At 33.0% G+C, this 23454-nt stretch overlaps 1 protein-coding gene across 1 annotated transcript in view; it reads right to left on the bottom strand.

The window, feature by feature from the left end:
* LOC141481859 (protein amnionless-like) overlaps positions 1 to 23100 on the bottom strand; it is a 32295-nt gene extending 9195 nt beyond the window's left edge. Inside the window, exons 1-5 of the mRNA XM_074174166.1 lie at positions 22964 to 23100; positions 17433 to 17687; positions 14456 to 14719; positions 8874 to 9053; positions 2308 to 2511 (exon numbers count right to left, since the gene is read on the bottom strand). Of these exons, the coding sequence (XP_074030267.1) occupies positions 2308 to 2511; positions 8874 to 9053; positions 14456 to 14719; positions 17433 to 17687; positions 22964 to 22997 (937 nt within the window). The 5' untranslated portion in view covers positions 22998 to 23100. The remainder of the gene's footprint in view (positions 1 to 2307; positions 2512 to 8873; positions 9054 to 14455; positions 14720 to 17432; positions 17688 to 22963) is intronic.
* Positions 23101 to 23454: the final 354 nt, after the last annotated feature.

Raw genomic sequence — 23454 nt, 5'->3', positions numbered from 1 at the left:
TTTTTTCAAATAACTTTTGAAATACTGAACTTAATTAAACAAAACTTGGTAATAGGAGGTTTTTCAGGTGTCGAATTCGAACCTGATGTTCTTATTGCTCTTACTCGTAGGGGGCGCAACCTACACATCTTTTTCTTTTTTTAAGATTCATAACTTTTTTGGGCGTACTTCTAGCACATTTTTCAGTAAAAAATCGATTCCTCTATCATATCTACGTAAATAAGCTACCCTTGTTACTAGTCGCTGTAAGCAACCGTTTTCTAAATATTTGGACTTGAAAACTTCAAGTCGATTATTTGATAATCGATGCATGTTGAAGTTATTACGAATATTTTGCATTTTTCACAAGAATGCTTTGGATATAAATTTGATGTTTGTGAGTAGTTTTGGTGATTACATATTTTGTGACAGTTAGACGTTTTGTTGAAGTTTCCGTAAGTAGAAGTAGAAAATACTTATTTCGAAAAAATGGATTATTTAAATAATAATGCTCATTTAGCCGATATGCATTACGTTTATGGCCTTGCGAATGGCAATGCGCGCGAAGCAAGACGTATTTACCAGGAGCGATTTCCTAATTGAGTACTGCCTTCAGCTCCAACATTTGCTAGTCTCCACCGTCGTTTGGCAGAAATAGGTAGCTTTAAGAGGGCAGCTAATATTATTGGAAGACCACGAGCAGTCCGAACCCCAGAATTGGAAGAAGCTGTTTTGAACGCTGTCGAGGAGAATCCAAAAACAAGCACAAGAGTAATTGCTGAAGCTGTCAATTCTACTCAGTCCACAGTTTGGAGAATTATCCACGATCAACAGTTTTATCCATACCATATTCAAAGGGTACAAGCTCTTTTGCCACGAGACTTTCCCCAACGCATTACTATGTGTCAATGGTTTTTGAGAAAATTGGCTGGAAATCCTCAATATTATAATATGTACGCTTCACGGACGAGGCAAACTTCTCCCGAAATGCTATCACAAACTTTCATAACAACCATGTTTGGGCTCTCGAAAATCCACACGCAGTTAGTGAAAGGCATTATCAGTATCAATTTTCTGTAAATGTATGAGCGGCAATAATTGATAATTACTTGATAGGTCATTTCTTTCTTCCGCTCCGAATGAATGGCGCAACTTACAGACACTTTTTAGAAAATGAATTGCCGGGACTACTTCAGAATGTATCATTAGAAATTCGTATCCGCATGTGGTTTATGCATTAGCGTTGTATCCAGGGAATTTCTTAACACAGTCTATCCAAATCGATGGATCGGTAGGGGTGTAGAAGAACCTAACCAGGCGTGGGCACCAAGGTCCCCAGATCTAAACCCGATAGATTTTTATTTTTGGGGACATTTGAAGTCACTAGTTTATAAGACTCCAGTAGTGAACGGGGAAGATCTAAGAAACCGAATAGTAGACGCCTGTGAAACAATAAGAAACACACCAACAATTTTTGAGCGGGTATGAGATTCCATGACTAGACGACTGACTGCCTGTATCTTCGTTGAAGGTGGACACTTCCAACAATTTATTTGAATACAATTTAGTTTCGTTTATTTTAGTTTATTCTACATATTCAAAATTTCCTGAAATAAAATGTTAACATTTCTTGCAAATTTTATTAAAACAAATACTGATTATGCACCCTTGATACAAAAATAACTATTTCGCTTAAGGATGTCATAAAGGAACATACCCAACAGTAATGACCTCTTCAAACGAGTAAAACGTCAAATTCATTTCCAAAGCATTCTTGTGAAAAAAGCAAAATTTTCGTAATAACTTCAACATGCATCGATTATCAAATAATCGACTTGAAGTTTTCAAGTCCAAATATTTAGAAAACGGTTGCTTACAGCGACTAGTAACAAGGGTAGCTTGTTTACGTAGATATGATAGAGAAATCGATTTTTTTACTGAAAAATGTGCTAGAAGTACGCTCAAAAAAATTATGAATCTTTAAAAAAGAAAAAGACGTGTAGGTGGCGCCCCCTACGAGTAAGAGCAATAAGAACATCAGGTTCGAATTCGACACCTCAAAAACTCCTATTACCAAGTTTCGTTTAATTAAGTTCAGTATTTCAGAAGTTATTTGAAAAAAACGAAAATAAAAATGAAACTTCAACATCCTGTATCTTGGAAACGAAGCGTTTTCGGACATTTATTTATTTGGACAATTCATATTAGAATATTGTGAGGAATCTCCTCCTGAGGTTTGTCAAAGTACTTTTGAATCACCCTGTATAAATCATAATTTCCTGACTCAATTTGGTTAAAGAATGGTAGTGATGTTGCGAATCTTCTCACCATTGGAAATTTGCTGGTGGAATGAATTTGCTTCGTCTAAACTGTCACCAGTGAACTCCTTCTCAGAAAAAATAATTTGTATAACTTCCTTTCCAGCAGAGCCTTTTACTTTACTGACATAAGTGTCGGAATCATATATCTGAAGAATCTTCTCGATTTCAGCTATCTTGAACTTTTGGTCAGGCTCAGCGAGGATACTAGCTCCTGTAATGACATTCAACCAATAACAACAACGGAATTAAGTATCACTAGACAAATAAAATGGTCAAATACATGGTTAATATATTTGACTATAGAGTGAGACATTGTACGATTAGGTTACTTCAAAAACTTTGTACTTTTTTATGAGTAACATCTCAGTGAATGCCTATTCAAATTATCTAAAAGAACAATTCGTTCAGGTCAATCTCAACTTAACTACACGGTAGTTGTCTTGCCGTTTTCTTGACGTCTTATATCTTGTTCTGACTCAAGAAATGTCAAGATCTTGAAATTTCGTGACTACCCGATCCGGTGATTCCCAGAAAGCAAAATTGATGTGCAGTTGCATGCTTTACCGTTGCTTGCATAGTCTGTACCGGTTTCGTTATATTTCTGATGCGATTTAAAAATATTGGTGATAAAAATACATCATATTGAAATTGAATTTCACTAGTTCAGATTTCCATTGTCTGATATATAAAATGATTTGAAATCCCTGAAACAACTGAAATGAAATAGTAGTGAAATAAAATACAAGTAAAAATAAAACAATTGAACAAAAAATAAAGAAATACAAAATGAAAATAAAGATAAAAATAAAAAAGTTAAGGGATTTCAAGCCAAGTTAGTTCAAGACGTTTCGATTGTTAGTATCCACAATCGTCTTCGGGTGATGACTGGACTGATTACTCCGAGAGATGACTATTTATAGGTCGTTCGAGTACTTTCACTTATCCCCGCTTTCCATTTTTCCGCTTCACTGGTTCAGTGGGACATGACCGTTTGACGGGATCATCGACGTATAGAGTACAAAATTCTCTATCGATGAGTATATACGACGACACACAATGGACAACATTTTTAAAACAACCAATACATGTAAAAATATATAATTTTTGAATGCGTTACACAAACCAAATGGGAATTAACAAAACGAAGCACAAATGATCAACTTTTTGATACGTATAGCATCAGGGAATAAATTCATAACTATACTAATACAGCTTGACTCACGGTCGATGGTAGATTAGACGTTTCTGGAAAACGCAAAGCATGATTTTTCTGAAAATTTCACCTCTCACATTTTCTTACCTGTTCTATCGATCTAAAATATTTTCAGCATTGCGGCGTTGCCACTTCCATCAAAAAGTCCTAGCAACTTTATTTTTTTAAATGGAACACCCCGTATATTAATACATTTTTGGAATTGTTCTGGTATTTTAATACTTTTTCGTCAAATTTCCTATACCTATCTCTATCTGTTTTCGAGATAAAAAATAAATTGTGCTAAATATGATCCAAAACATAGCCTTAATTGAAATTAAGTACATCAGTACTCTCAATTCATGAAAAGTTGATATTTTGATGATAGTTTGGACAAACTCGAAATATTCAAATAACACCAAGAAATCGACTTCATATCATACAGGGCGTGCTAAAATTACTATTATTTCCATTGTGCATAAAAGTAGTCAAAAGTTCATTTTTTCAAATGAAACCCCCTGTAGATCACTCAATGAATTGAAAGATGGTGAAAAATGCTTCAAGATGATATATCATGTCCCTATACCTAAATCGTCAAGTTTTCTCAATAAAGTCGCTTCTTCTAGAAACATTATTTTTTTAGAATTTGGATTTAGGTAGCAGTGTAATTATCAAGCTTATAGCAGTTCGGTTACTTTTATAAGTAATTTACAAAGAGTTATCGACGGTGTTTCGAATCATCTTCCAAAATGAATGCAAATATCGATTATTCAAACGAAGTTGTTATGAAATTATTTATTATACACATGAACAAAGTGATCAAATCATTGTCAGAACGTGTAAAAAATTCAACCAAATGTATCCTGAATTAACACCAATGAACGAGAGGAAGTTTGTAAGGTTACAAAATAATTTCCTGAACTATGGCTCAAAGGTTCCAGGGAACAACTGTACCAAAAATCAGTCATTTCTAGGTAAGAAGTAAGATTCTGTGGGCTGAAACATGTGAAAGTACAGACAATAACAGAATAGGATAATTCAAAATAACAAAATTGTAAACAAAATATCACATTTTCACGATAAATACTGAAAATGTTGTCCATTACACTCTAAACACTTTAAAATGTTTTTTTGTACGCGACTTGTGGTTGCTTTTTCAATTTCCTGGAGATCCAGATCTTTAATACTCCGCACTATTCGCCGTCGCAATTCTTCTTTGGTAGGCACTGGAGTACTGTATACCTTTTCTTTTAAAACACCTCATGAAAAAAAAGTCAAGTGGCGTGAGATCGGGTGATCTCGATGGTCAATCCCACGGCCCTAAACGCCTAAACCAACGATCGTCGAAGAGTTCGTCAAGTTTCCTGGAAACTTCCTAGGTGGAATGAGCTGGCGCCCCGTCCAGTTGAAAACACGAATTCCTATATTCCTCTAAAGGCAAATTTTCAAGAAAATCGGTTACAGTCGTCCTTAATATTTGGACACACTGCATTCAGTGTGTCTTCATAAATAAAGAAGCTAATTTTATTGTTCTTCAGAATACAGAAAACATTCAGGTCAAATTTTTCTTGAAAACCCATTTTTTTGTAACATGAGGATTATGATCAGCCCAAAAATTGAAAATACCATCCCTCGTAAATTTTGATTCATCGCTCCAAATTATTTTTGACAAAAATTCCCGATCTTCCTGTGTATGAATCTAAAGGGATTCACAAAAATGCATTCTACGTTCCAAGTCTCCTGCTTGCTGACGCTCGTTTTGCAATAATCACCACTCACAAAATAAAATGCCACTATTAACACTTGTAGGTAAAACGTGAATAACTATACGGCTATATTAAGAAAACTTAACGATTTAGGTATAGGGAAATGTATATCATCTTGAAGCATTTTTCACCATCTTTCAATTTATCGAGTAATATACAGGGGGTTTCATTTGAAAAAATGAACTTTCGACTACTTTTATGCACAATGGAAATAATAGTAATTTTAGCACGCCCTGTATGATATGAAGTCGATTTCTTAGTATTATTTGAATATTTTTAGTTTGTTCAAACTATCATCAAAATATCAATTTTTTATGAGTTGAGAGTACTGATGTACTTAATTTAAGGCTATGTTTTGGACCATATTCAGCACAATTTATTTTTTATCTGGAAAACAGATAGAGATAGGTATAGGACATTATCAACAAAAAAGTATTAAAATACCAGAGCAATTCCAAAAATGTATTAATATATGGGGTGTTCCATTAAAAAAATATAATTGCTAGGACTTTTTGATAGAAGTGGCAACGCCGCAATGCTGAAAATATTTTAGATTGATAGAACAGGTAAGGAAATGTGAGAGGTGAAATTTTCAGAAAAATCATGCTTTGCGTTTTCCAAAAACGTCTAACCTACCATCGACCGTGAGTCACGCTGTAGTTAAAGAGTACGAAGGAATTTATAATAGGAAGTAATACTAATGCATGTAAACAATTTGAATTCTCACTTGAAAACTGCCCTAGTTTTATCAAATATTTCAAACCAGAAAATATTGGTTTTCTAATTGATAAATGTTAACTCTCAACTCTTAAATATTTATCAGATACCAAAATAGAATAACTTTTTAGGATCAACCGCAATTTCAAAATTATACAAATGGGGAATGGTATCCGAACTTTTCCAAAAATACACAAATATTGAACTTTTCGTGCAATATACAGTGTCAAAGTATGTAACAGAATATCATCAATATCAAATCACAAAACATCAAAATAAAATAGAATTTCGGAAAAAACTCGTTGATTTTCTGGAGATTTTCTCGTCCAAAATAATTCTCCAAAATAATTTCCAGAGAATCAACGAGTTTGTTCAAAAAAAAAATTTTATTTTGATGTTTTGTGATTTTATATTACTGAATAATAGGTTACAATACTGTATAATTTTGAGTAATTTTCGTTGTTAAAAAAAATAAAAAAAACTTTGCACCAAAAACTTTGAAAATTAGTTTACCCTTCAAAATTGACCGTGGTTAACACATAGTTGTTTAATTTGTCAGATTGCAGGCTTTCAAAATAAAACGTCGTATACAGGATGCTATCTATTTATCATTTCAGCAAAATTTTCTTGACGTAGTCCCCATTTTAAAAAAAGGGTAAAAAAAAACTCCACTTAGATGGCCATCACTCCAAATCTAGATGTATTTTTCAATGTTGAACAACTTTTTCAAATAACATTTTCCGAGATTTTTCGAAATAACAGTACTTTACTCTCGTCTCAAAATCAAATATTTGAAGGCTCCTCGTATATTACGTATTGTTTCACTGTATTTCACTGTATTTTGTTGGTGTTTGTTTAGTTTTAGCGGATGCACAAACTTTTATCAGGAATAACATTTTGTCGAAAAACCCTTAATAAAGACGAATTTCACTAGTACGGACTTATCTACTATATAAAATGATTTGAAATCCCTGAAACAACTAAAAAAGACGAATCAAAAATGAATAGCTGAAAATAACAATTATATCAAGCAGAAAAAAATCTGAAATGAAATAATAGTGAAATAAAATACAAATAAAAATAGAACAAAAAGTAAATAAAAATAAAAAAATGAAAAAGAAAGATCGAAGAGGTTCTTCAGAAGGGAGGATACACAAAAATCGTACGGGACCCTACTGCATCAATTGAAAGGAAGTGGTACCAGATTTTGAAAAAAACACGAAGTCTATTTTTCGGAAAAGGAAAGGTCATCGCTAACACCGCACCACAGTAAGCCCCCTCATTTATATGGACTACCCAAAATCCACAAGAAGGATGTTCGGCTCCAGAGATTCGGCTACTCAAAACTTGTCTAGATTTTTACTTCCCATAATACAACCATTACAAAGAAAGACATCGTCTTTTGTGAAGAATTCAAGGCATTCATGTCGAACTACTAGGGTCAATTGAAGTCACACAGGAAGATCAACTAATTAGTTTCGACGTGGAAAGCCTTCACACCAACGTTCCGGTCGAAGAAGCACTCCAAATCATACAGAGAAAGCTATCCGAAGACGGGAACCAGAAAGAGAGAACGAATCTACCTATAGAAGTAATTATGGAATTACTAGGATGATGTGTACAAAACTATTATTTCCAACTGAAGGACGAATTCTTTACACAAGATGAGGGATTGCCAATAGGATCGCCACTTTCACCAGTCATAGCCAACATATATATGGAGTGGTTTGAAACTCTGGCCATTGGAGAAGTCCACAAGAAACCTCGAGTCTGGTTGAGATATGTTGACGACACCTTCATAATATGGAACCATGGGAATACTGAACTAGACGCCTTCCTGAAACACATCAACAGCGTGAGACCTTCCATCACTTTCACAATGGAGAAGGAAATCCACAATGAATTGCCATTCTTAGACGTTTTGGTGAAGAGAACCGACACTGAGTGGGAAACATCTGTAAACCAAAAACCCACTCATACGGGACAGTATCTGAACCACGAATCCAACCACCATCAATCGACTAAAAGAGGAATCATCAAGACCCTATTAGACCGTGCTTTTGGGCTCTGTAATATGAAGGAAGGTCTCGAGAAGGAACTAGACATCATCAAAAATGATCTTCAACGGAATGGCTACTCCAAAGCGATGGTAGAAAAGACTTCGGCTAAAAGACAGCAGGAGCCTCGCAAGGTCGACTTTTTTTCTTAAAAACTAAGCAAGATACGAAAAAAATTCAAGAGGCAAAAAAGTTGTATTTCTAATTGCTTGATCCAAAGAAATAATAAAAATTTCACAAAAGTCTGTGGCGTACATTTTTTCGCAAATCCCGCTCGAGATGCCACTGGACTCAATAAATTGAATCACGTTCGAGCTAAATTAGCTCCTCAATGTTATAAATACTATTGTCAATTTGCAACAAAATTAGGTGAAGGATATTTAAGATATTTACGAATATTTTTTTTTAATTTTTATTTTAACACCCTGTATCTTGAGAACGAAGGATTTGCGGACCCATATGAACATTTCGTCTTAAAATTACCTGAAGAATCTTCTGTTGAATTTATGGTACATACTTAATTAACACCCTGTATATGTATGAATATCGTCACGTTCTGCTTACTGTTTCCCTTAATCTTAACTTTAATTTTAGATATACGACTACTCCTATACAATACTTGTATTGTCCTCCTGGAGAATGAAAATTATTATTATTTATATTATTTTGATAGTCGCGTACACCGTATCATATGTAGGTTTTGAGACAACTTTCAAGATGTTAAAATACAAATTAATATGAGTTCAAAGCTGAGTATCTCAAATTCCCAGGTGATCCTACTAAGCTGACTGGACTATTGTCGCAGTGAAATGAGATGCCAGTTGAGATATAGTCTACATACCACATATATCAGTGCAAAATCCTATTGGTCTCACAGGATGCAAACAATTGATACTTTGAACTTGCGGTATCTCTTGACATCTACCTACGTATTCGTTTCCACAGATACATCCTCCAGGATCCTCACAGCTTTTATTGGTTATATCGAAGGTGTCCATCAAACCAAAGGTGACGAAGACCTCTGAAAGGAAAAGCTTGTTAGCAAACAGTTCTTTCTTTCCGAAAAAATCATGCATAGAACATCTTTCCAGATACAAATTTTTGAAGAGAAATTTTAATGATCATAATATCCTCCATATCATTAATTTATTATCGGATGAAAATTGGAATTTTCTATACTTCACTGAATTTGACTTCGATACTAAATTTTGTTGGGTCAATATAAGCAACTCTTAAAAAATCATAGACAAAAAATTGTGCTCTAAAAAGTCAATACTTTAATAATCAATTCCTTGAGGTTCAACATAAATCTAAAGCTGCTTGGTCTATCATCAGGAAAAATACTATTATCAACGATTCATCTAAATGTTTACCCAGCTATTTTGACATTGGCGATGGTGTACTTGTTCACGATGGTCCCGGTATATCTCAAGCATTTAGTAGTTATTTTGTCGATTCAGTGGAGTCATTAGTAAAAAATACTGCACCTGGTGGCATTGAAAATCGTTGCGTAAAAACTGAGAATCTTTTCCTCTATCCAATAGATGAAACTGAACTCGTGGAAATAATTAAATTCGCATGTTCGAAAAATTCCAGTGGGGTTGATGAATTGCCAGGCAAAGTTTTATTAAAGGCTGCTTCGAAAATAATGGAACCTCTGATTTATCTAATCAATTTATCTTTCTCTGAAGGTATTTTTCCTTCCCGGCTTAACCAAGCAATGGTGAAAAATCACTTAGTGTTTTTTTTTTTTTTTGGGGAAAGAAAGTTTTTGGCTTTCTACTACACTACACTTAGTGTTCTTTTCGACTTGACACGAGCGTTTGATACCTTACATCATGGTCTTCTTCTCGATAAACTGTTTGACATGGGCGTCCGTGGTCCAAGTCTGAAATGGATTGAAACCTATTTAACTGGTCGTACACAGGTTGTTAAAGTTAGGCTTTAGACTGGGTAATTTTTCTCTGAATCTAGAAACGTTGTTACAGGTATGCCCCAAGGTAGTGTTTTGGGGCCTACACTATTTATTTTATTTGTTAGTGACCTTTCAAAAATTAATCATCCACAGTGCTCTATACAATTTGCTGATGACACATCTTTTACTGTCAGTGGTTCGGAATGTGAAACATTGTCGGTAAGAGCAAATGATGCTGTATCCAACATGCAAAATTATTTGTTCTAAGAATGGCTTGATTCTAAATAATCTTAAAACCAACACCATTCTCTTTACAATTCAGGAAACTGATTGTAGTGTATTGGTTAGGTCTGAGATTAAAAGTATTGAACAGGTAAACTATAAAAAATGTTTAGGAGTTTTTATTGATTCCCAACTCAATTGGAATCATCATGTTGATTTCATACTGAAGAAATTAGCGATACACTGTTTCGTTATATGGAATCTGCGTAATTTTGTATCTATTGTTCTTAAAAGTTACTATTATGCATATGTTTACTCTGCCCTCAATTACTGTATTATTTGTTTTGGCAACTGCAATAGAATCAGTGACTTATTAATTTTCCAGAAAAAGATTATTAGAACAATTTGTTTAAAAAAACCACTCCATTCCTCTAAACCACTATTTGCAAAGTTGAATATATTAACTGTTACTTGCATGTATATTCTTAATTGCGTAATCTATGTTAAATCAAATTGCTCCAAGTTTCAGAACAGAGATGATACATGTCTTCTTTCGGGCTTCACCCTGAGAAAAAACTATAACATTTTAATTCCTAGTCATAAGTTAGCCAAGGTGACTAATGGAACTCATATCATGTCAATAAAACTGTACAACAAGCTCCCAATATCCATTAAAAAAATAACTAGTGTAAAGCTCTTTAAACAAAAAGTTCGGAAACTATGTGAAAAGGTATTTTATTCGCTTGATGAATTTTTTCAGTCTAATGTGGAATTTCAAATTTTAATTTTTGGATCCCTTTTATGGTCTAAATGTTATATAATATGTCTTATAATTATGTTGTTTTATGATTGTGACATCATTGTAATTGTACTGAGTTATGTGACTTTTTCCATGCCTTCCCTAGGTCTACGGAAATAAAGATTTTTTGATTTTTGATTTTGATTTTGAAAAAACCTATTCGGAACCATCAACAGAAAAAATTAGTTGTCTGTCGACGCGCGTTTCGCTAACCAAGTTAGCATCATCGGGAAATGACTGAGAGTAATCCTTACAACTGCGTTAATATCTTTATATGCAACTAGACTACACTACACACAGACGGAAATTCGGTTCTGGTGGAGTAATGTGTTTTTGAAACATTAATTTCACAACAGAGGTTCCAAATTTCACTGATCAAATTGAATTACACGGAAGGAAAACGTTCTTTCGAAACAAATACTTCCATATGAACATTGTATTATAAGGAAATCACTTTTTCTCATTCAGTTTGTACTCCAAACATTCGTTGAGGAATATTACTGGGGTTTTTTCCCAACACCAAACCGTTATTTTAACATTTCGACACGTGTTTCGATCACCAAGTAATCATATTCAAGAGAAAGAATAAACTTTGTTAATGAATTGAAACAGGTAACAGAATAATGATTTACCACGTAATACAGGGTGTTTCAAATTCGATCCTCACCATTGGGATCTCGGAAACTATGAGAGATACGAAGATGGTTCAATTGGGGCAAAGTTGTGCATTTACCTGACTAACAATATGCCGTTGAGAAAGTTCTGAAATTCCGACTATATCCGGAGATATAAAAAAAAACAGAAATTTACAAAAATGGTTTTTATTTTTTTCTGGCTTCATTTTTCAAAGGAGTCGAAAATTAATTGCACTTCCAAATTGCCACTTTTTCCCTGCTATATAATGGTGGTTTTATATTTTCTATCCGACGTTTCGTCTTCCGGCCACCATCATCAACTTTATTTTTTATATGGGCGCTAGTTGGATTCTTTCTGTTTTGAATAGAACCACATTTTAATTTTTCAATGATGTATCATAAGTTATAATTTTTATTCGAAAAATTGTAACTATCGAAAAAAATAGCTTTCACGAATAAAGAAAAGAGAGATATGATACAAATATATTACAAATACGATAGAAACAGTGTTAGGGCATCGGAAATGTATTCAAACTTGTAGCCTGAAAGATGACATCGAACTATGTTCAACTTATTGGATCAACATCTCACCGAGTTCATTTGAAAAGGTGAGGAAAAAATACGGAGACAGAATGGACCAGGAAACTAAAGAAAATGTAATAAATGAGGTATGTGTGAGGTAAGTCAGACATTGTCTTCTTTTCAATGAAAATTAATGATTTGCAGATAAACATGAACTCTGGAAAATCTATACGTCAAATTTCGTCCGAAATGAATGTTTGTGATACAAGTGCTTGAAGACATCTCCAAAAAGCTCTTCAAAATGTTACAAAATAGACATATCTTAAAATTTGCATCCAGGTGATCCCGAAAGGCAATTAGAGTTTTGTAATTGGCTAATAAGAAGAATTGATTTTCCTGTTTTCCTGGGAAATGTTATTTGGACAGATGAAACCACTTTTATGAATTGTGGGATATTCAACGGAAATAACGAACACATTTGGAGTATAAACAATCCCGGGCAGTTCCGAGAAATTCGACCTCAAGTGCGATTTAGTATTAACGTGTGAGCAGGAATTTACAAAGATAGAATTTTGGATCCTCATTTATTTGACGGAATTCTGAATGGAGCAACCTGTCACCAGTTTTTTATGTCGATTTTCGAAGACTATTGGATGATCTACCTATATAACTATAACTACATCTGGTTTCAACATGATGGTGTTCCACCGCACACGACCAGATGAATATCTAATTACCTGACTGAAAGTTTTGGTGATGAATGGATAGGGAATAATGAGCCGGTGAGGTGGGCAGCAAGGTCTCCAGATTTAAGTGTTATGGATATTTTCTTATAGGGTACACTGAAAAATAGAGAAATAGAGTTTATGGTCATAGGGAATATCAAAATATTGTGGATTCAACACAGCATTGTTAGAGAGTTTGGAAGATTGAAGAGGAAGGAAATTAATCGTGCAGTGAATACAAGTTTGAATACATTTTCGATGTCCTAACACTGTTTCTTTGGTATTTGTAATAAATTTGTATCATATCTCTTTTTTCTTCATTCGTGAAAGCCATTTTTCGCCAAAAATTAAATGACTTGCACAATAACAAAATGTCATTGGGTGTAACAAATTGAAAGTCAAATTTAAAAACATCAAAGTCGAAGCCTATTATGATGAGAATTTATTTTTTCAAGATCTACAATGATAACTTATGATACATCATTGAAAAAGTACAATCTGGTTCTATTCAAAACAGAAAGAATCCACTGTAGCGCCCATAAGAAAAAATTAAGTTGATGATGGTGGCAGGAAGACGAAACGTCAACTAGCAAATATGAAAACACCATTATGTAGCAGGGAAAAGTAGCAATGTGAAAGTGCAATTTATTTTCGAATCCTTCGAAAAATAAAGCTAGAAAAAAATAAAAACCATTTTCCGAAATTTTTGTTTTTTCGGATATCTCCGGATATACTGGGAATTTCAGAACTTTCTCAACGGCTTATTGTTGGTCAGGTAAATGCGCAACTTTGCCCCAATTTACCCATCTTCGTATCTCTAATAGTTTCCGAGATTCCAATGGTGAGGCTCGAATTTAAAACACCCTGTATATGAAAGGGTATTTATATAAAATATAACTTACATAGATTACTACCACCCTTTTTATGTACTCCAAAGTTTTGAAAAACACTTTTCTTATCACCTCATCAGTACCGTTTTAGATAATATCACGAATTTTTGTCGCCGGAAAAGACAAATCCGCTCTTTTCACGATGACAGTAAGTTATCCAGTGCTGATAAGCTGATGAAATAAGTTTCTTGGCCCGAAACTTCGAAGTACACTAATAGGTTTGTATCTAGAAAATTGAAATAAGCACCATTTGAATCAGTGCACTTTTACAACTCAACAAAAGTCAATCAATTCCATCCGCATAAAAAATGTGTGCTCGAGATTCGATGGAGTCGACGAAGGCCATTTTTGCATGGCCCTGATTGGCGAAGGTTTCACCGATGAGAAAGTTATCGAAGTGCTTCAATAGATGGAATTTGGTTGGGTAAAACAGAACTTCGACGCTCAACTCGTTTAATTTTTGGATGGTGATTTGTGAAACGTGAGAAGTGAGGTAAATCATTACTTCAATTGAGATAAATGTTCAACTATACTGTTTGCTGATGCCGAAGGATCTTTTAGCATTATTTCATTGAAATCAAGAACAGTTCAAGAATACTGAGGAAATGGTATTTCGAAATTAAGTTTTAATAAAGTTAGGATGAATTTTTTTTTTAATATTTCTCATCCTAACTCTAGACTGTATTTAATTTTGACTTGGTAGAATAATGTTTACCGCTCATGACTGGTGAATCCGAATAAAAAAGCAAGTCCTCATTGGTCCACTGTTCGTTACCAAATCGAAGGCTTCTCATTTTCACTTGGGATCCACTAAAATGTACTATAGTCCCTGTTTTAATTCCATGTGGAAAAATTACATCATCATACTCGCAAGGCAATCTTTCCGCGTGTGGTATCGCTACATTATTCTTTTCATTGGAAATTTCCCAGACAGAGGGTTCTGACCACTCATGGGCTCCAATATCTTTCAACTCGACACCTGAAACATGATAAAATCAGCAGCCAGGTACATTAAATATAATGAATGCATTCGAAAATATCAATTTTTGAATAGTAAAACAGGCATAATTTTTGTTCTATTGTTGATATTGTCACATACTAACGGAAGGCATCAAGTTGTGGATGTTAACGATTAGAAGCTTTTATGGTTACATCAGGTGTACCACAAGGGCGTCACTTGAGACCATTATTCTTTATAATTCATATCAACAATATTGTTGTTGAAGGATTTGAACATTCCAACGTTTTATCATATGCGGACAATCTCAAGATTTATCGGACAATCAAAGAAATCCAGGACTGTGAGAGATTATAAAATGACCTTGATGTGGCAAGAGAAGCCTATGCCCAAATCACGATAGACTCTAATTAGGAATCACACGTGTTAGGAATCACAAGTTGAAATGTAAGACCTCGTTAGTCCTTAGCTCGCACAAGTTTAGAATTCTGAGGGTTGCCGGTAAACGAAAAGACATATTTTCAAGCATATAAATAACTTTTATTCGAAATAGAAATCCCATTGATTTTCAATTTAAAAGTCATAATGGATTCCAAAATAATTTTAAAATCTCACATAAAGGAAACCATTAATATGTATAATCCTTCATTGGGATTCATTGTGAGAAATACAAGGCATTTCAGAAACGGAAAAACTCTGCTGAATCTTTAGTACTCTTAGCTCATAAAACAGACATGTCTAGAAGCAATGGAAATCTTCGTCTAGTTTTCAAATAATTTCCTGTTATCTCTTACAGATAGGAGAAAAATATCAGATATAATAATGTTGTCCAAATACTCAATAATTGTATCGATTGGTCAAAGTAGATAACAAACATTTCATTGAATGTACCTTGCAGAGACTTGCAAAACCATAATGTCTTTGTCTGATTCTCAAATAATTATTGCAATGATATTGAAAAACTGAGGTTACTTTTCCTTAGATTTGAAAAACTATGTGAAATCTATTTTTATGTTCATTTCATTCTTCTCATATTCGTTATTAGTGCAAAGTAACGTTTACTCACTGTCTTTCATATGTAAAATGGAGATATTTTTGGTTTTATTCTGTTTGTACCCGTAGTCGTTCAGTAAATGAATAAATAAATAATACAATAATAAATAACACAGATTAGTAATAAATAAGTGAACATTTTTTCTCAATTACATTTTTCAATTGTTCATAATCGTTTTTATCACATTTCAAATGTTTAAATAATTTGTTGAGAAATGTTTTCTATTTTGAAAATCATATTTGATATTTCTTTATGGATCAACAAAGAAAAAAAATATTTTTTAATAATTTCATTGTTCATTAACTAAACAATACGTTATAAAAAATTTTCACGCGCTAGATATCTTTCTTCAACTGCTAAAAATTATAAAAACACTCATACATTCCAAACTCTCGAAAAAAAATTATTTTACTTCTAAAATTAGATGCTACAAAAGTTGCATGAACCACTCGATTTGAAAACTAAAAAATTATTATAACTCTGAAACTAATAAAGATATGGATATGAAATTTTGAAAACATTTTTATAGAGACTTGATAGATCTTTCGAATGAGCTTTTTAACAAATCGGTTTGCATTTGTTAATAAAGCTAACAGGTATTCCTAACGCAAAGCAATATATTCCCAACGGTACTAAATTTTTTATAGTATCAAAATACACCCCAATTTTATAAATTCTCTAATTTTCATTTATTAGTTGGAATTTTTTTTGTGGCGTACTAGCTTTAGATCAGCGTCCGCATTCCCAAATTCACCAGCGGAGGCCTATTTTTACCGTTGAATCGAAATTATAAATAATAGAGATAGAGTTTCCAAAAATGGGAATTTTTTGTAAATTTCCTTCTCTTTAAGGATTTTCATTTGAAAAAGTCTTAAATCTTTATAGTTTGTATTTTTGTATCTTGTATACTAAACGAAAGTTTGGAATTAAGTAGAGTGTTTTTTGTATAATTCAGTGTTCATATAATAATAATAATAATAATTTTTATTTGCATTCAGTTCAATAACAAGGTTCAGTATAAACTATAAGAAAAAGCCCTCCTGAAACAGCTACTTTCATATTAACATTGAATTACATGGAAGAAAAATTCTTTCGAAACAAATACTATCATATTTTTTATGTATATATGTGTGTATATGTATGTGTATATGTGTATGTATATATCCATATATATGGAATATTACACATTGTTGTAAACGGTCCCAATGTCAGGTGTAGCGGAGGAGGTAACTCCACATTAACTTTCCATAATTAAAATGTAAGTTAATAAGGAAATTAGAAAACTGTTGCACATTACTATTGGACTATGAGTAGAGTAATTCTAGTAAACCAATTTTTTAGTTCAGATTTGCACTACTAATGAGACTTGGTGGATCTATCGAATGCTTTCTGGTGTTAGATCACGAATACTTCGTTGTTGGACTCTGGTTTCGGTTAGAGTGAACGAGTGCTGAGAAAATTATTCAAATTTATTTTCTTGGCAGATGTTGAAACAATTTGAAGATTATTCCAATATGGTCAATATTTCGTACATCATTTTCAACTAAATAACCAATGACGAGGAGAAAAATTTGATCAAATAAGAAACTTTCAATGAAAATTGAAATTATATAATATAATCAAGTAAAAATCATCAAACAAGTGATCAATATTCGTGAATCAGGTATATTCATGACTTACAGTTCATTGGCGATTTTGTGTTTTCATCGAAAACGATCTCAAAATCATCTTCTAGATATAATCCTCCACTGGTTGAGGGCAACACAATTTCTTTCACTTCCAATTTGCGAATCGGAACGATAATGGGGATGAGTTCAGGAAATATCAGTCCTTCGCATACTTTTTGAGGATTTCCACCAACCCAGTGATTAGAACTGTAGATGTCGACATCATATTTGAATGATTTGATGGCACACTCCAAATTGATGATCAGATCTACAACAAAAAGGGTGAAAAACATCTGAAAGTAACCTAAGAACTCAATGTAATATATTTTTGACTGGTGTTGACGAAAAAAATATGTTTTCGACATAGTCTAGTATACTATAAGAATGCAAGAACTTGAGGAAACATGTCAAATACAGTGCATTTTTTTTGATTTCCCCCCTCCTTTTATTTTGTGAACGAGTCAATTCAAAAAATTGAAATATGGGATAATGAAATCAATGCATGAATACATTATTTTGAAGTGAAATTAACAGATCTTCCGATCATGAGTCGGGCGCACTACCAACGCGGCCAATTCCAAAAGCAGAAAAAACATCGTACCCACCATAGCAATAAAAAACGAATTCTCTGTATGTACAAACGTCAGTAGCTAATATTGATGTTGGTTTAAAGTAAGGTGTTGGTGTTAAAAACTGTCACAGCGCGTTTTGATTGATTTTGAAGTGTTATCGAAGTTATTTTGGTAGTCTGCTGTTTTTCTGAATATCAGTAAATATGGTAAATTATACGAATGCGGAAATGGCGCAAATGCATTAAGTATATGGCCTTGCCGATGGTAATGCAACAGAAGCCAGGCGCATTTATCAGGAAAGATATCCTAATCGTGCCTTACCAGATAGCCGAACTGGTAGTTTCAAGAAAGGGACTCCGGAAGGTAGACCTCGTGTAGTAAGAAATTGAGGAAGCGGTGCTGCAAGAAATTGAGGAAAATCCTGAGACGAGTACGAGGAAGATTGCTAGAACTCTGGATATTTGTCATCAAATTGTTTGGCGTATTTTGGTTGATTTTTTGTTATACCCATACCATATTTCAAGAATGCAGGCATTACTCCCCAGAGATTTTCCACATCGTGTGAACTTCAATCAGTGGTATCTACAAAGTATTGCACTAAATCCGCAGTTTGAGACACAAATGTTGTTCACAGACGAAGCAAATTTTTCTCGGAATGCCATTCAAAATTTCCATAACAATCATGTGTGGGCTGAAGAAAATCCCCATGCAATAACCGAAACCCATTTCCAACACCAATTTTCGGTTAATGTATGGGCAGGAATTATAGGTGATCATCTAATAGGCCCATTTTTTCTACCAGGACGCCTTGATGGTCGTTCTTATTTACACTTTCTCGAAGAACACTTACCTGGGTTATTGGAAGATGTGCCACTTGCGTTAAGGAATTGAATATGGTACATGCACGATGGCGCCCCTGCTCATTTCAGTGTAATTGTCCGAAACCATTTAAATACAGTTTATCCTAATCGTTGGATAGGTCGCGGAGGACCTCAGCAATGGCCAGCAAGATCCCTCGATCTCAACAGTTTAGATTTTTTTTATGGGGTCACCTTAAAACTCTTGTATATAAAACTCCCGTTAATACTTTAGAAGATTTAAGAGAGCGAATAGTTGCCGCGTGTGAAACTATACGAAATACGCCGGGAATATTTGAAATGCGTAGAAGGGCGGAAGCATGCATACTAAGTGCAGGTGGCCACTTCCAACAATTTTTATAATCAGTTTTTGTATTGTTACTAATTAACAAATTTGTGCTATTCGTTTAGACTTACTGTCACAAAATAAAATAAAACTCGTTTTTTTGAAAAATTTGTTTTTTTGCAGATTATGTTTTCAAATATTATTAGGGAATTGGTAATGCGTTATGAAGCAATTTTCAGATTCTCATTCATTTTAGAATTGATTTAATTTCTTAATTTGCTTTCTGTCGATTTTTATTTTTTTTGAGTGAAAATCATGCGTCGGACAAAGAAATACCAGGAGATCAAATTTTCTCAAAAATAAATGAGGAATTCAAAAATGATTTTATTTTGAAAAGAAAGCATTGGCGTAGTACTTTTTCCCCAAAAATATTCAATGCGAAACCCGTAGGGATGCCACTGTTCGAAAAAATACAAATTTGTGTACATCAGAAAATGAGCCTTGAGGCATGGAACATACGTACCAAATATGCCAAAGATGTCTACAAAATTATCTCAGTTATTATTAAAAAACTGATTATTTTTGAAAACTTTGCCACCCTGTATCTCAAAAGTTAAGGCGGTTAGGACATACGTCCATATTAAGTTTTTTTCTTAAAATGGGTCTAAGAATTACCTCCTCAAATATTAGCATGTGTTTAAGGAACACCCTGTATACCAGATCTCTTCCCTTTGTCTAATTTAGGTTTGGCATTGAATAATCTGTTTCCTAAATTTCCGTTGGATGTGTAGGATGTTTGTGGATTGAATTTTGAGAGATAATTTTTAATATACTCGGAGATTCTACCGGCATAATTGATACTAACATATTTGTGTTCTGGTCTTGTGGAAATTGAATATAGTTCTTTCATTATTGATTTTTGTTGATATTTCATTATAATGTTGTTAACCAGAGTGGTAGGTATTTTGTTGTTAACTGCTATTTGTTTATTGATTGCGATTTTATTTCGGAGGGTTTGATCAGAAAGGGGTATCGTGAAAGCCCTATGTATCATTGACCTGAATGCAGACAATTTCTGTGAAATCGGGTTAAAAGAGTCAAAACGTATTATGTAATCTGTGAATGTGTTTTTTCGGAAAATGTTAAAGTCGAGTTTATCATTGTTTTTGGATATTGTCAGATCTAAAAAATTTATCTCATTGTTCTTTTCCGTTTCTACGGTGAATTTGATCTTATCGTGTAGATTATTGAGGAATTTCAAGTAATGAGATATTTGTCTAGTTGAACCATCGAAGCCTACTAATATATCATCTACAGATCTAAATCAGAACACAATATGTTTATGGGAAAGGGAGTTATTCAAAATTAGATTATTCTCTGAATTGTTTAGGAAGATATCAGCTAGTAACGGACTTATGTCCGTTACTAGCTGATATATTATTTAAATTTAAAATAGTTTTGTTTTAAACACGTGTTGAACAGTTCACAGAGTTCACTGTTGACATATGGGTTAGTATATGTCTATCTAATATATTTTTAATCAGGGGAAGGCATTCATCTCTTGGAATATTTGGAAACATGTTCTTGATGTCAAACGATACTAATTTAATGTTATTGTTAGTTTTTATGTTGTTGAGTTTGTTTGTCAAGTGTATAGAATTTAGTATGGTGTGAGAAGGTTTGAAATTAGTGATCTCCATGAATTTGCAATTTAAGAATTTCAGTATATGACGGTTGATTTTGAAAGCCTGTAATATTACGAATTACACAACTATGGTGTTAACCACGGTCAATTGTTTTGAAAAGTAGATTAATTTTCAAAGGTTTTGGTGCAAAGTTATTTTTATTTTTTGTTAACACCGAAAATCACTTAAAATTATACAGTATTGTAACAATAACTCAATAGTCAATAATATCAGATCACAAAACATCAAAATAAAATAGACATTTCGAAACAAACTCATTGATTTTCCGAAGATTCAACTTATTTTGGACAAGAAAATCTCTAGGAAATCAATGAGTTTCTTCAGAAATACCTATTTTATTTTCATGTTTTGTGATTTGATATTATTGAATATTAAGTTATTGTTACAATACTGTATAATTTTGAGTAATTTTCGGTGTTGATAAAAAATTAAAATAAATTTACACCAAAAACTTCGAAAATTAATTTACTGTTCAAAACAGTTGACCGTGGCTAACACCATAGTTGTATAATTTGTAATATTACAGGCTTTTAAAATGAACCGTCGTATACAGGATGTTGCCTATTTATTGTTTTAGCAATAATTTGTTTTTCGTAGTTCTCATTTTTAAAAATGCGTAAAAAATAAAACTTCACTTAGATGGCCATGACTTCAAATCTAGATTCATTTTTCAATGCTCAACAACTTTTCTAAATAACATTTCCCAAGATTTTTCAAAATAAGAGTACTTTACCTACTATTGTCACAAAATAAAATATTTGAAGGCTTCTCGTATATTATGTGTGTTTTACTATATTTTCTTGGTGCATGTTTAGTTTTAGGCGATGCACAAACTTTTATCAGAAATAACTTTTTGTCGAAAAACCCTTAATAAATAAGTTTTCCATATGGTGCATACTTTGGGGATGACACTGTATACCTAAGATGAATTGTTGAAATTCAAGGTTAGTTTATGTGACTGAAGCCACATTGATAACATAGTTGGATAACTTTAAACATATTCAACATATTTATGTCCTACCACTTCAATTTGATATGGAGTTGACATGAATTTGAAAAAGTATTGGGCCTAATATAGATCCCTGGGGTACACCACAAGTAATACATTGTGTGAAACTTTTACTGCCGACTATTTTCACACATTTTTGTCTGGTTCTAGGTAATTTTCAACCATTCCAAAACTCTTTTCTGCCACTAACGTTAAATGTTTTTTTACTTATATTTTATGATTGACTATATCAAATACTCAGCACAGGTACAAAGATACTAAACATCATTTTCGGTAATCACCTATTTTCTGTTAAATATATGTAATGATTTTTATATTTTCTATATCCATATTGTCCACTGAAAACAGTATTCCAAATAAGGTCCAGATAACGAATGTTTGGGGTACAAACTGAATAGAAAAAAAAAGTTTTTGTATAGTTCAATGTTAATGTAAAAGTATTTGTTTTGGGAGGAATTGTTCTTCCAGTTTGTGTCTTTAACTTACTTCTTTGCATGATCTACACATCTTCATAAGGAGTTTAATCTGTAAACCATTTCTTTCTTGCTTTGGAAGATTCCTACATTTTTTGCATGATGTTCACATCTTTGTAAAGAGATAATTTTGAAATAATTTGCTTTTTTCCTTTCTTTTGACGATTTCCACAATTATTATGTATAAATATGGAGAAGTAGAAAGCGAAAACATTTTTGTCCCAAAATGGTCTACATTCTTTGAACTCTTCAAAGCGATAAAATTCACTGACAAAATGTGAACAATTTTTCAGTTCAAAATAGTTTCAACTAGAGTAGCTTCCTCTTGAAGATGATCACTTGGTGATCGAAACACATGTTGTGGTATTGAAAATAACAGTTTAGTGTTTGTAACCTTTGATGTGGTGATATTCATTACTTCCATTACTATTTCAGTTACTTTGTTGTGACAAGACAAAAATTAATTAGTCTTATTCAATGTAGTTTATAATTCTTTAGATTCCTTGAAGTACAAAGCAAACTATTATTTTACAGGTGAAGTTCAAAACCAGAGTGACCCGATTGATATCTTGGATTTTCCTAGGTCATTGTACGTCAGCCACCTGTCACTACCGAAATATAATAATTAACTGTGAACTCACCAGAACTCAGTATGCAAATAAGTAAAAACCACATAATTTCATATACGTTTCACTGAACAATAACAACAATGAAGAAACAGTTGTTCCCCAAACTATTTACTGGCTAATAATGAATATCTGAAATTTCATCGTTGAAATCTAAAACCAATTTTTGAAGGCGTATAATGCGCTCCTTTCGACTGTTACTAGCAGCTAAAATATTACTAAAGTATCGAAAAAGCTGATAGTTTTCAATCGCATACAATTTCATTTATTTATTTAATGCTGCAGATATCTACCTTCAAATCAATGTGGGATATGTATACAATCAGATTTATTAAAACTATAAAGGAAAAGCTTTTTGGGAAAAACATTTTTTGAAAAAACTTCCAGAGGGAGAAAACAAGTGAATTTATAATAAACTATTTACAAATCATGCACAGAAGTTACTTTCAGACACAAACTGAAAGAAAAAACCTTTCCGAAACAACTAATTTCACATGAACACTGCA

Source organism: Leptinotarsa decemlineata, unplaced genomic scaffold (assembly GCF_025532065.1).
Source record: "Leptinotarsa decemlineata unplaced genomic scaffold, Ldec_3_MD MMD2_tig00000505_RagTag_RagTag, whole genome shotgun sequence".
Taxonomy (NCBI): Eukaryota; Metazoa; Arthropoda; class Insecta; order Coleoptera; family Chrysomelidae; genus Leptinotarsa; species Leptinotarsa decemlineata.
Note: the sequence above shows the minus strand (reverse complement) of the source record. Positions and strands in the feature narration are given on the sequence as shown.